The following is a 14,702-nucleotide window of genomic DNA, read 5'->3' as shown; positions in this document are numbered from 1 at the left end:
GGACATTACTTAATGGTAAGGTGGCACTTGACTAGTATGCATGATACTCTGGATGTTATTCTTCACAGCAAAATTAAGTACAGTTCTAAGAAAATCAGCTTCTTGGGAATTGTTGAAAGAACTTCTGAGCATAAGTGGTACAAGCCTCTAATCTAGCTCTTGAGATTCAAAGAATGGTCATGTTTTCAAGGCCACCTTCAAGCTACAGATCGAATTTGAGACAGCCTATAGAATAAAAGATCCTGTTCTCAAACAGAATTATAGGAATCACTTAAATACAAGTACTTGTATGCGACAATTATTTTTTATTTTTCTATTTATTCTTTTTTTTTTTAAGATTTATTTATTTTGTTTATGAGTACACTGTAGCTGTCTTCAGACACACCAGAAGAGGGCATCCAATCTCATTACAGATGGTTGTGAGCCACCATGTGGTTGCTGGGATTTGAACTCAGATGGTTGTGAGCCACCATGTGATTGCTGGGATTTGAACTCAGGACCTCTGGAAGAACAGTCAGTGCTCTTAACCACTGAGCCATCTCTCCAGCCCCAGATCTATTTATTCTTTATACAATTTATTCTTTTAGAACTGGCTAAATGAACACAAATCTACCAGTAATTGACCCACATAACTTGGCATGATGCTTAACATTTACACCAAAAATAAGTACCAGCTGATTTAATAAAAATTTACAGAGCTAAATAGAGACCCTGTTTCAAAACAGAAAGTCGGAGGAAGGGAGGAAGAGAGGGGAAAAACCTCCACACAAGAATCCAGGAATGTTTCAATGTGAGAGTAGAGGCAGCCAAAAGCTCAAGAAGCCACTGAAAATGATTCTAGTACAGGCAAGCTTTAACAGCACATATACATTCTTTTGTGCTTTTCTTTTGGAGGGAACTGAGTGAGTATGGGTGAACCACAGGGTATAAATGAGAGCTGATTCTCTCCTACCACGTAAGATTCTGGGGACCCAATTCAGGCTATCAAGTCTGGCAGCACTTTACTTGCTCAGTCATTTTGCTGGCCCTCTTCTCTTTGTGTATGTGTGAATATGTGTGTACACATGACTGTGTACAGACCAGTTGACTGTGTAGAAGACAGGCATCAATCAATGTCAGATATCTTCTACTGACTGCCAACTGGCCAATGAGCTCTGCAGCACCTACCTGTCTCCAGCCCCTCAGTACCAGGGTTATAAAAGCACAAACCACAACCCATACCACCAAGACTGATTCTTCTCACTCAGACTGTCCAAAAAGCACTTAATCCCACAGCACCTGATATGAGCATTCATACTTCTAAAGAATAACTATTAACAATAATTACAAAACTACGGGCTGGAGAGATGGCTCAGTGGTTAAGAGCACTGACTGCACTTCCAGAGGTCCTGAGTTCAAATCCCAGCAACCACATGGTGGCTCGCAACCATCTGTAATGAGATCTGATGTCCTCTTCTGGTGTGTCTGAAGACAGCTACAGTGTATTCAGAAATAATAAATAAATAAATCTTTAAAAAAAAATTACAAAACTACAAGAAAAAGGCTGGTAAAAACCAGATTGCCAACAAAAATACTAGGGAAGCAAAAGTGAGCGGATCTCTAGAGTTTCACGCCTGTCTCAAAACATATATACACAAGCACAGTCAAGGCAGCTAGGAAGGACGCAATGGCCGCCGGGTCACAAACTCCCAACTTTTTGCATAAAGCAAACAAGAGAAATGAGAATGTTAAATGGATGATGGCCGGCCGGTGGTGGCGCACGCCTTTAATCCCAGCACTTGGGAGGCAGAGGCAGGCGGATTTCTGAGTTCAAGGCCAGCCTGGTCTACAGAGTGAGTTCCAGGACAGCCTGAGCTATAAGAGAAACCCTGTCTCGAAAAATACAAAAACAAAACAAAACAAAAAATGGATATTATGACTAAATAACACTGCTATTTTTCCCAGCTCTCAGGAAGCAGAAGCAAGCAGATTCCAGAATTTAAGCCTGGTCTACTGAATGAGTTCCAAGACAGCTAAGACTACACCGAGAAACTGTCTCAAACAAACAAAAAATCAAGAGAGAGAGAATATACTGGTACTGAGGTTAAGTTTATACTAACGGATGAAATTACATGTCAAATCTGCTTAAAAGAATAGGACTAGTGGTCAAAGGTTCTCAACCTGTGTGCATTATGACCCTTTAGGGGTCACATATAAGATATTTACAATATGATCAAAGCAGTAGCAAAATTAGAGTTATAAAGTAGCAACAAAGTAATTTTATAGTTAGAGGGTCACCACACCATGAGGAACTTGTATTAAAGAGTCGCAGCTTTAGAAAGGTTGAGAAGCACTGCTCTACAAAAGTGTGAGGACTGCTGCAGACTGAGGCCCACAACAACTGGGTGAGTTGGAATGCCTCTCTGAAAGGACTATGAAGTAAAAAGTGGACTTGTAGGCATCGCTGTATCACTGGTGGCAGGCCCTTTGAACCTAATGTGGTACCTTTGGTATATGACTTAGAAATGACCATTTAATGTTAACCTGGGTTTAATCAGGAGTGAACTACAGTTCCTCAGCAAAACTGTATCATAGGCTCATCCCATCATGTTTTCATTCCACCTTAACCTGCAGAATTGAGAGAGGTAATAATATCCTTCTTTCCAGATTCCAGGAAATACAACTCAACCAGTGTTAACAGGCTCAGTTAAACAAGCTCAGCAGTAAGAGAACCATGCAAGTTTGTAGAGCAGGTATAGTGGGTGTACATGCATACATAACCAGATGGAGAATACAGTCACTTATCACTTATCTCAAAAAAAAGAAAAAAAAAAGAAAAAAACAAGTGAGGCTGGAGAGACAGCTCAACAGCTAAGAGCACTGGATGTTTTAACTAACAGAGGATCCAGGTTCAATATCCAGGCCCCACAGTCATCAAATTCCAAGGGTTCCTATGACCTTTTCTAGCTTCCAAAGTTCCCAGGCATCCTCATAGTACCAAAATACAACCAAGAAAAATACTCATTCATATAAAATTTTTAGAAGTTAAAAAGTGGCGAGGTGGCTTGGTAGCCGGGCAGTGGTGACACACCTTTAATCCCAGCACTTGGGAGGCAGAGGCAGGCAAATCTGAGTCAATCTGGTCTACAGAGTGAGTTCCAAGACAACCAGAGAAACCCTGTCTTAAACTGCCATCCCCTAAAAAAAAAAAAAAAACAATAGCTCGGTAGGTAAGGATGACTGCTATGAAGCCTGAGGCCCTGAGTTCAATCCCCAAAATCTACAAGGTCAAAAAGAACTGACTCTTGCAAGCTGTCCTCTGGCTTCACATATGTGCAGGCCTATATACACATATTATTTTTTAAACTGCCAAGTGTTAGTGATCCCTCTAGGCCCCGCCCAACAGTTACCTAGCAACAGCTGGTGTCTGCCTGCCAGGTACAAACAGGACACAGGCATATGAGAAGACCACTCATTACACCTTCTCAACCATGAGTTCCCTGACAGCCTCTTCCCCTCTTTCTCCTTTCCTGTCTCTCTCTCTCTCTCTGCTCTTCTCTATCCCTGGCCATTCCCTGCTTCTACCCCTTTTCCAAGTCCCCTTCCCAACTCACCAATAATCCTTTATATTAGGTCTGTCACGTGGCTGATTCTTCAGGGGAACACCTTAGTAGGACCCACTAAAGTATTCTCTCCCACTGCACTATACTACTGTGTTTTATGAAGTACAGCGGTGCTATGACCGACAGGCTCTCCAGGCACTCACACATGCCTGCGCTGAGAGCTGGCATCCTGGAACCCTATCTGCCTGCCTAGACAGGACATCTCTCCCTCTATGCTGGCTGCTGCACTTATCCACACACCAACCAACCGATTGGTAAGTTTATGCACCCACTGGATATTTTTTCTCTTGCACCAGCCCAGTTACTTTCTCTGTCTCAAAAACCCAGCACCAGGTAAACCAAGACTGCCCAGGCATACGCCCTGTTATGACCAGATCATGAACTCCAAGAGTCCAACTCCTATTCAAAAAACAAAAGGTCTTTATTTAAGTCTAAGCTCTGTCCTACAAACTTCTCCAACACAGTGGATGGGTATGGAAAGCCAGTGCTGGTAACGCCATGCCTTTTTTATCGTGGTTACAAGCAGGGTAAAGGGCTTTCCAATTTGGCAGCTACATGATTGTCTGACATTTAAAGGTTATATTATATTCCATTGGCTAGTAATGATTTCAAATGGCTATGAACAATGGGAGTCAGCTTGAGTAATCTTATCTAGAATCTTAGATACTGAAGTGGAAACTTAAGGGTTCTTTCTTTGGAAACTCAATTATGTTGGATGGTATTTTGTGGAGAGCCGCATAGTGCTGCGCCCTTAAGATGGTGCTGGAGTGCTCTTAGAAGTAAACAAGTCCTTGCCACCTGCTGGCGAGGACTCTTAGGAGTAAACAACTCCTTATTTGGCTGTGGCTGGTGATCTGGCTTGTCTCCGTGTGTGTGTGTGTGTGTGTGTGTGTGTGTGTGTGTGTGTGTGTGTCTGTGTGTGTGTGTGTGTGTGTCTGTGTGTGTGTCTGTGTGTACCTATCTGCTGTTGCCACGTGGCAGACGGGGGTTGGCTAGTCCTAGAGTACTTAAGCCTGGGAGAGCTTTCCCCCGGGGTCGTCAGTCAGAAGATTGCTCAAGGGTCCTGAATAAACTGCTTGGAGAAGAGCTCGCGCGTTGTGTCTTCCTTGCTGGTCAAGGGTGGACGCGACAGTATTTTGCTGGAGTGTTTCTTGAAATGGACACATGTAAAAGCCTAAGACAGACTGGTGAAGGAATGTTTCACTGAAGCAGACACAGGTGAAAAGATGTTCTGTTAAAACAAGCAGGTGAAAGGACACACATGTATTGGTCCGCTTTACACTGTGTAGTTGAGCTCCATTTGTTGGGACTCCATAGAGAAAACATACCAAAAAGCTTTTAGTGGTGCACTGTAGTTTGTCTCTCAGACTCAGGCTGATTGGCACAGCAATGTCAGCTGAGACAAGACACATGTTGAGGCAAGACCCATGGGAAGACATATACTGTTTGGAGGGAGTATAAGTAGAACTTGATGGTGATGGAGGCTGAACCAGGCTTGCTTACAGAACTAGCTATACAATGCTTGCTGGTCTCTCTTCTACGTTCATCTTCATTTCGCTGAGAGAAGCACGGGACAGACTTTTCTTAATGCTCCTGTTGGTACTTCCTGTTGACTCATGTGGAGGCTGAGGCCTGGCTGTTCCTGCTAGGTTGTGTCACCGCTGTTGTTAACCCGACACTACTCAACTAGACTACTGGTATTTCTGTGAAGTGTGTGTGAGTGGACCAAGCTGTCATGGTTGACTTCTGGGAACTAAACTGTCATCAGACAACATAGATGGGAATTGTTCTAAAGAATCATTTCTGAACAGGTCGGCCCATTTCCCCTATATTCTTTTTTTCTACTACCTGTTAAATGCTGGACTAAAAGGGAGGTTAAAGCACTCCATAAAAATAGGCTTTTAAAAAGTAAAGTTGCAGGTCCTGCTTGATACTGATTGGTAGTTGCTAGAGTGGTGTGGCTGTTGCTAGGGGGGTGCTTAGTGTGGAGTGGTTCCTGGAATAAGCTATGGTTTTTCCAGTAAGTTCAAGCTAGGGGCAAACGAAACATAAAATGAAATCCGAGTGCAAACTGTAATCTACTAGGCTAAAGCAAGAATAGTGACTGTGGTCCTCCTGCCTGAGTCCTCCACTCTCGAAAGTTCTGAAAGAAAGCTTTGTGTCACACCCATGTCTGCTCACACCTGTGTCATCACATGCTCCCAGCTCCTGTGGCTCTAGGGACCACCCTCCAGACTTTGTCTTAACTAACTCTTGTCCTACTCTTATCTTCTACTTCCTAAAAACCTTTTATCGCAAATTTATTTCCATCCTGTGCACCTGCTCTCGTGCTTGCGCGCTCTCTCTCTGTTTTAATGAAACGGTCTGAGTCAGCACAGAGAACTGAGGCCTTCGGACAGACTTTGAAGTGCAGCTACTGGACTCCGTGCCTTAGTAGGGAACTTTTGGCAACATGGCAACAGTAGCAGTGGAGGCAGGATACCCACTCGCAAAACCCTCAGACCAGCCACAGCTGCCAGGTAAAACATGTGTCTACGCGCTTGTCTCTTTGCTAATACATTGCTACTGCATATGCTGGTAGAAAGTAATGCTGTTCATGGAACCAACACATGGCTTGTAGCCATCTTTGCTAAGGAGCTATAGCCTTAGCACCATCTTGATTGAGGGCAATCACGCGACTGCCAGCCATCTTTGTTGTGGAAAATCCTGACTTCACCTCCATCTAGCTTAAGAGCAGCAACATGTAACCTGAGCAGACCCAAAAAAAAAAAAAAACAAACAAAAAAAAAAAAAAAAAAACCAACCCACAAGGTCTCCAAAAATTTTTTAATTGAGGTTAAGATTTTTATACAGTTCCTATCCTGTATCAGTAAACTGTTATAATAATATAGCTCTGTTTTCATTTTTTGAAAGATGGTTTCTTTTAATGGTTTACATTTAAAAAGTTAAAAAATCACTGCCTTAAAAGATATGTTTAGCCGGGCAGTAGTGGCACACGCCTTTAATCCCAGCATTTGGGAGGCAGAGGCAGGTGGATTTCTGAGTTCGAGGCCAGCCTGGTCTACAGAGTGAGTTCCAGGACAGCCAGGACTACACAGAGACACTGTCTCGAAAAACCAAAAAAAAAAAAAAAAAAAGATATGTTTAGCCTTGTTTTTGCTAATGTTGCTATAGATTTTTATAATATACCATATGGGGATCAAAGTTTCACAGTCTCTTTTTCAACTGTGTTTATAGACTTAAAATTTTGTTTTGATAGAACTTCAACTCAAAAATCATGATTTTTTTTTTAAAGGCTCAAATTTAACAGGCTTTAGTCTCAAAAGCCACAACAGTCCTAATCTCATGAAAAATACTATACTTAAGTACAAGCAAACAGTCAGTAACTTTACAAATGATATCCTCAATATGTTCGGGTAGATATTTAAAGCTATGCTAAAACCAATGCAGTGAATTACCATATTTTTTAGCCTTCTGTTTTATGTTTGCTAGTTACAGCTAGAGCAGGTAACTATAATCAGACACAGATTATCAAATTCAATAGATATCTAATTCAATCCTGTCAGAGATCTGCTGCACATGACACTGTTTAAGCTTGCTATGACAAAGACTGCCAAATCCTAACAGTGATCCACCCCAAGGTCTCCAAAAAGATAAAAACAAAAAACAAAAAAAAAAGTTTCTTAGGCTGGAGAGATGGCTCAGTGGTTAAGAGCAATGGCTGCTCTTCCAGAGGTCCCGTGTTCAATTCCCAGCAACTACATGGTGGCTTACAACCATTTGTAATAAGATCTAATGCCCTCTTCTGGTGTGTCCGAAGAGAGCAATATTGTACTAATACATAAAATAAATAAATCTTTTTTTTTAAAAAATGTTTCTCATTATGCTAAATTTATATAATTCCGTCTTCTTCTGGATAGAGGTGGAAAGCCTCTCTTACAACCCTTCTGCTCCAAGAAAGGGTTTTGTCTTCCCTGAGCTCACCTTAAAGAATGTTTATGTTAACAAATTTATCTCTTTTGTAAACTTAAAATTCCTGTAAACCTCAGGAAACCTACTCAGATCTACCTCTCATGGATCAAGTGGACTCCATCTGGATAAGTAACCATGTCAACCAATAGCCTAAGTTCCCCACCTGTTGCCTATTCCAGAGTGGGATGGATTCCTCCCGTTCCCTGGTTTTGGAACTCCCCACCACAAACCACCAAGACCATGGGCCTAAGGGTTTCAAACATCCACCTAATGAAAAAGTTTTCTTCTGAACCTACTTAACTTTTATTTTCTGTCTCTAATATGTATGTGTTTCAGCATCTTTCCAAATCCAGGCATTTACTCAAATCTACACCCAGGACAGCCCCAGAGAAGCAACCCAGCGCAGGTGTTCCTAACCCCACACAGGCTTCTACTGGCCCTGCATTTTCCTAGCCACAGATGGCTTCCCAGACCCCAGACAATAATGAGACAACAAGCTCTGCCAGGACTTGCCCAGCATCCTCATCCCAGAAGTCACTCAAAAGTCAGCAGGAGGTAGTTAAAGAACTTGGCAATCCCACTATTGTCCCATCAACACCTCTTCCTAGTTCCTCAGTTTTAATTAAACCAAAATGGAGGGATGTTAGCAATTCTTCTAGGCTCCGCCCAACAGTTATCCAACTGGTATGATCCTGGAGCCAAGCTTATAAGACTGCTCCTTATCTCTCTCCCTTCCCCCCACTCCCAGGTGTTCCTGGCCAGCCTCTTCACCTCTTCCTCCCTTCCTCTCTCCTCTCTCTTCTTCTCTATCCCCAGCCTTTCTCTCCCTCTTCCACTTTTCCAGGTCCCCTGCTCATCCCATCAAAAAACTTTTTATTAGGCCTACTGCATGGACCCGCTGAGGGTGCTCCCTTCTACCACACTGTACTACCACATTATACTGAACACAAACATCAAGTAAGATGGTACACTCATAAGTCCAGCACTTCAGAAACTGTGACAGAAGGTTGTTGCATAAAAAGCTTAAGACCAGCCTGGGGTAAGACCCTATCTTAATTGGTTAGAGAAGATCATTCAAGCATGAGGGCCTGAGTTCAGATGCCTAGCATGTACTGGTAGTATGATGGTTTGTGTATGCTCAGTCCAAAGAGTGGCACTATTAAGAGGTATGGCTTTGTTGCAGTAGGTGTGTCACTGCTTGGAAGCCAGTAGTAGACTAGCAGCCTTCAGTTGAAGATGCAGAACTTCAGCTCCTCCTGGATGCCTGCCTGGATGCTGCCATGCTCCTGCCTTGATAATGGACTGAACCTCTGAATCTGTAAGCCAGCCTCAATTAAATGCTGTCCAAGAGAGTTGCCTTGGTCATGGTGTCTGTTCACAGCAGTAAAACCCTAACTAAGACAGAAGTTGACACCAGGGACTGGGGTATTGCTGTGATAGAGCTGACCATGCTTTTGTTTGGAAGAATGTGAACTCTGAGACTCTGATTGTAGAAAGCAGTGGAATGCTTTAAATGGGGCTTAATGGGCCATCCTAGTGGGACTATGGAAGTCTTTGATAGTGAGAGTCATCTGAATTGTGAAGACTTGACCCAAGAGGTTTCAGTGGAGAATTTCAATGTGGCCTAGAGACTGTTTTATGTGATATTTTGGTGAACGTTTTGCCTTGTCTGAAGACTCTGCCTGAGGCTAAGGAGAAGAGACTCAGATTAATTGCATTGACAAAGGAAGTCTCAGAAATGCCCAGCAGAGACTTTGTTCTCTGGTTAAATCTCATGAAGAGCATTTTAAAGAAGCATAGCAAGATGAGAAAGAAAAAATATAAAATATATGGTTCAAGTATTAAAGAAGCACCAGGAAGTGAAATGGATCTGAATCCTGTTTTCAAGGATATTAATTTGAATTAAGGAAGTAATGACTTTGGGACAAAATTCTACCCAGCCAACTTTAGATCCAGGCATGATAGTCCAAGCCTTTAATTCCAGGAGAAAAAAAAATAAAAAGAAGATCTTTAAATTCAAGGCCAGCCTAGAACTGAGCAAACAAACTCTAGGTGAAAAAAAGCTTCACCCAGGCTTGGTGGGCTGACCATACCTTTAATCCCAGCACTCAGGAGACAAAGCCAGGCAGATCTCTGAGTGTAAGGTCAATTTTCAGTTCCAGGAGAGCCCATCTTAGGCAGTGAAGGAGTTGGAAAATAGAAAGTGATAGTGCAATAGAACAAGGGGACCATGTTCTGGACCCAGCAAGCAGCAGAACTTGGCAGCTTCAGCCACGTGGCTCTGGCTTTAGAGTCAAGAGTAGAAGGGACTACTGGGACAATTGATGCTGGTTAGCTGGAGCTAAGAAATTAGTGGTGATTAAGAAGAGACCCACATCACTGGGGTGAAATCTTCTGGGAAGTGTTTTCTAAGAGCACAAAGAACCTGTATTTCCAACCATCTGTAATGGGATCTGATTCACTCTTCTGGTGTGTCTGAAAAGAGCAATATAGTGTACTCACATAAACAAAATAAATAAATCTTTAATTTAAAAAAAAAAAGAGCCTGTGTTCCAGAGATAGCCAAGGTTGTGCCTCGTGCTACAACTGTACTTGGTAATGACTAAGAGGTACTGGTTTTTAAGCAAGAAAGGGTCATGGAGAACAGCTGAGGCTTGGCACTGTGAGAAGCTATGGAAGCCCATTGGTGAAGGTGCAGCCTCAGTTGCAGTTGACAGCCCAGGACTGAAGGGGTCATGCAAAGGAGTTGAGGTTTGGCACCATGAAGAGAGCCTATGAGAGGCTATTGGTGAAGCCTAGTTGCAGCAGAAGACCCCAGCATATTGGAGATGCCACCACCATGGAATGATCACCAAGAACAACGCAATAGTGGAGTGGATCGACCTGAGCTTAGAATGCTACAGAGGGCAGAGCTGGAGAAGTGATTCAAACCCTTTGGAGGAGCCCAGAAGATCATGTGTGGATCCCAGACATTAGAACAAGAAGCTGTAATGTTGAAGTTGCCTTGGAGGCCCCAAGATGTTCGAAAAGCCAGAGCTATGAGGTATCTGCTGAGGAAAGCTGCTAACAGGGAGTGGGACCAGTGCAGGAGAAAGAACATTGTTACAGTCAATAAAGATGAAAAGGGAGTTGGGAGATCTGAAGACCGCTTTGACATCAGCTGTGGAGATGCAGAGTTTGGAGACTGCCCAGCTAGTTTCCTGACTTGTTTTGTGGATTACAGTTAAGTGACTGAATGAATGTCAGAGAGACTTTGAACTTTGGACTTTTATGTTAAGACTGCTATAAACTATGAGGACTTTTAAAGTTGGACCAAATGTATTTTGCATTATGGTATGTTTAGGTATGGCCCCCATAGACTTGTATGTTTGAACAATCCTATGGGAGTGGAAAGTGATGGTTTGTATATGCTCAGCCCAGGGAGTAGCACTATTAGGAGGTATAGCCTTGTTGGAGTAGGTGTGGGCGTGGGCTTTGAGATCATCATCCAGCCGGGCGGTGGTGGCGCACGCCTTTAATTCCAGCACTTGGGAGGCAGAGGCAGGCGGATTTCTGAGTTTGAGAGTTCGAGGCTAGCCTGGTCTACAGAGTGAGTTCCAGGACAGCCAGGGCTACACAGAGAAACCCTGTCTCGAAAAAAAAAAAAAAAAAAACCAAACCAAAAAAAAAAAAAAAAAAAAAAGATCATCATCCAAACTGCCTGGAAGCCAGTACTCTGCTAGTAGTCTTCAGATGAGGTTGTGGAACTCAGCTCATCCTGCACCATTCCTGCCTGAATGCTGTCATGTTCCTGCCTTGATGATAATGAACTGAATCTCTGAACCTGTAAGCCAGCCCCAATTAAATGTCCTTTATAAGAGTTGCCTTGTTCATGGAGTCTGTTCACAGCAGTAAAACCCTAACTAAGACTCAGGGCATGCCTATAATCCCAGCCCTGGGGAGTCAGAGACACAGAGCTTTTCATAAAAAGTGGGAAACAACTGAGGAAAGCTCCCAGAGTTTTCTTCTGGCCTACAGACACATCACATCTCACATTAAATACACAAACAGAAATTATACTGAGACCTTGTTTCAAAAAAACACCTTTGATTACAGCATGTGGAAGGCAGAGGCAAATACATCTATCTCTAAGTTAGAGGCCTTGTTTCAGTGAGTTCCAGGCTAGCCATAGATATAGTAAACCACTTCAAAGAAAGAAGAGGAGGAGACAGACTCATCTTACAAAAGTCAATCTCACAACACTATAGGTCTTTTACAGTAGGAACTGCCAGAAGTAGCTAAACTTGGGACTAGAATATCTTCCCATCCAGAGAGTAATTTTCTTCTACTTCTTTCTCTTCTATGAGCAAATATAAAATGATCTCATTGTATTTTCAGGCTGGGCTTAACTTGAAGCCTCAGCTCCCCCCCCCCCCCCCAAAAAAAAAAATCTTTTAAAAATTAAAAAAAATACCATAATTGTTGCATACATACCACAAAATAAAAGAACCAAAACTGAACACTGCTGCATAAATCCTTTCTTAGATTTGGCTGAGACAAACAGGTACATATTTGACTCATGTTTGTGAACTATGAATTAACTACAGTTTCTTTTGCAAAAAGTAGAGAATTATGTATTTTTTTTGAAACGAGGTTACAGAATGCCCTCAAACTCCTAACAATCATTGTGCTTCCATCTTTAGCAGTTATGTTTCAATGTCCATGTGCGAGCACACCACACTCAGCTACTTTACGTTCATAAAGACAGAATCAAATAGTAACACATGTACAATCTACACTACAGAAAGTAGAATTTAAAAGAGTTGGCTTTTCATGTATATGTTCATGTGCTTATGTGAACTCAAGGACATCAGATACCCTGCAACTAGAGTTATGGGAAGTTGTAAGTCACCCAATGTGTGTGCTTGAAACCAAACTCCAGTTCTCTGAAAGAGCAGCAGGTGTTCCTAACTGCAAAGCCACCTCCCCAGCTCTAGAGGGAAAAAATGTAACGGTTACTTCTCCAAAGATGCACAAACTGATAAGTGAAACACCAATGTCCAGCACCATTACTTGTGAATCAAAGCTTCATACCCAGGTTAAAAGCCCACAGATAACTGTTACTGAACTCGTGCTAAGCAAGCCCTCCACCACTGAGTATCTTATACTTCCAGTGCAGTGTCATCCTTTTTTCTGTATACACGGATTTGTTAGCACATGGAAACATGTACCATTACAGCTGCATGAATGTGAGGGTGCCTATAGAGGCCCAAATCTGAAATAAGATGTCTTCCTCCATACTTTACTGATTGAGGCAGGGTCTATGGCTAAACCCAGAGTTCACCAATTATGGCTAGTCTGGCTGATCTACATTGCCCTGGAAGCCTGTCTCTGCCTCCAGAGAACTGAGATTACAGGCAGGCTGCCAGTTTCCCAGCTTTCTTGTGGGCCTAAGGGATCCAAATGTTCACCTTCACACTTAAACACAGCAAACACTTTATCCACTGAGCCAGTCCCTCTTGATGCTGATGAGGAAAACGGTACAACTAGACTGAACCCAGTCAGACTATACTTCTTTACTGGGCTTTTTGTTATTAATGTTTGTTTTTCCAGACAGTTTCTTTATGGCTGGCTGGCCAAAAACTCAGTATGCAGATCAGACTGGCATCAAATACACAGAGATTCACCTTCCTCTGCCTTCCAAGTGCTAGAATTGCGTGCCTGTCTTCATATTTGTTCAACAGAAAAGAAAGCTGTGAATAAACCCATAGACTGGTATAAGGTCTTTTATGTACAGTTCTAAAGCAAAATAGCACAAAGAAAAAGAAGTTATACCCTGTCACACAACCTAGTAACATAAATTGCCAACTTATTATCAACTGGCTATTTGTTTTTGCTTCAATGCCATTTATATTCTGAATAGAGTACTTACATGCTGTATTTCCTGCTGGCTGGCTCGGTAGTTTTTCTTGGTTAAATTGTCCACCAGGTAGCTGATTTGAGACAAGGCCAGCGAGAGCGAGTCAAGATTCATTGCTGGTTGGGGCGGAAGCAGGCGGCCGAGCCCGGCGCAAAATCACCATTATTCCCCTTTAGTCACCTCAGAGGCAGGTTAATGCTTTCTTTGTAATCAGGCTATCTCTGTTAACTGTAAATGTCTTCAGTTCTTCTTTACCAAGTGTCTTACTCTGTTCTGAAACATGGCACCTGTTTAAAAACAAAATTCCAGAATTCAGTTGCAGGGGAAGGTTAAATAGCTTTCATCTCTCTCATTTAAAATGTTATTTAGGTCACTTAAAAAAAATAATTATGTCGTCTCAACCAATGAAGATAAAAATGACATGCTCTAAATAAATTAAAAGACAGTATCTTCCAAGAGTTTAAATTTAATAAAACAATCTGCAACTTTTGAGATCTCTATTTTATCAATTTCATTTAACAGCATCATAACCAACATGAGTACCCTGAGTTACTCATGTATCTGAAATTGTGTCTCACTCAGCCTTAGGCTGAGAACAGGTGTACAGTCAAGGTGTGAGCAAACTCACCTCACTTTAGAGCCCTTCCCACAGGATACACTAGTGCCCAAGTACTGACTCACTTGACACCCACACTACTATACAATCTTAAAGTTGTACTTCAGGTTACATCTTGTAGGAATTTAAATGGCTAGTTGAAAGCCAAACAAGAACTCCAGAAGCCAAAGTTGAAAGTGCTCATAAGAATAATTGAGACTCTCAGCAGCCAGGGGCAAGAACATCTCTGGTAATTCAAGGCCAGCCTTGTCTATATATTAAGTTCCAGGCCAGCAAAGGCTATACATAGTGAGACTCTGCCTCAGAAAATGAGTGAATGAATAAATGAATAAATGAATGAATGAATGAATGAATGAATGAGCGAGCGAACAAATAAATTTAGAGCCAGGCAGTAGCTCACGCCTTTAATCCCAGCACTTGGAAAGCAGAGGCAGGCAGATCTCCAAGTTTGAGGCCAGCCTGATCTACAGAGTGAGTTCCAGGACAGCCAGGAATACAGAGAATCCCTGTCTCAAAAAAATGAAAATTTATTTTTAAATTAATTTTTAAAAATTTAGAAAGAAAAACCCCAAATTGTAATAAAGCTAAAATAGCAGGTTGTTCATCGGTTTAT

At 42.2% G+C, this 14,702-nt stretch overlaps 1 protein-coding gene across 9 annotated transcripts in view; it reads right to left on the bottom strand.

The window, feature by feature from the left end:
• Positions 1 to 14,702, bottom strand: part of Cnot1 (CCR4-NOT transcription complex subunit 1) — an 81,924-nt gene that overhangs the window by 51,995 nt on the left and 15,227 nt on the right. For all 9 annotated transcript variants that reach the window (XM_028770369.1, XM_028770367.1, XM_028770363.1 and 6 more), the window contains exon 2: positions 13,486 to 13,760. In XM_028770369.1, coding sequence (XP_028626202.1) covers positions 13,486 to 13,587 — 102 coding nt within the window. In that variant the 5' untranslated portion in view covers positions 13,588 to 13,760. The remainder of the gene's footprint in view (positions 1 to 13,485; positions 13,761 to 14,702) is intronic.

This window comes from Grammomys surdaster, unplaced genomic scaffold (genome assembly GCF_004785775.1).
Source record: "Grammomys surdaster isolate TR1022 unplaced genomic scaffold, NIH_TR_1.0 201, whole genome shotgun sequence".
NCBI lineage: Eukaryota > Metazoa > Chordata > Mammalia > Rodentia > Muridae > Grammomys > Grammomys surdaster.
The sequence above is the reverse complement of the archived record's forward strand: the minus strand, read 5'-3'. Positions and strand labels throughout refer to the sequence as shown.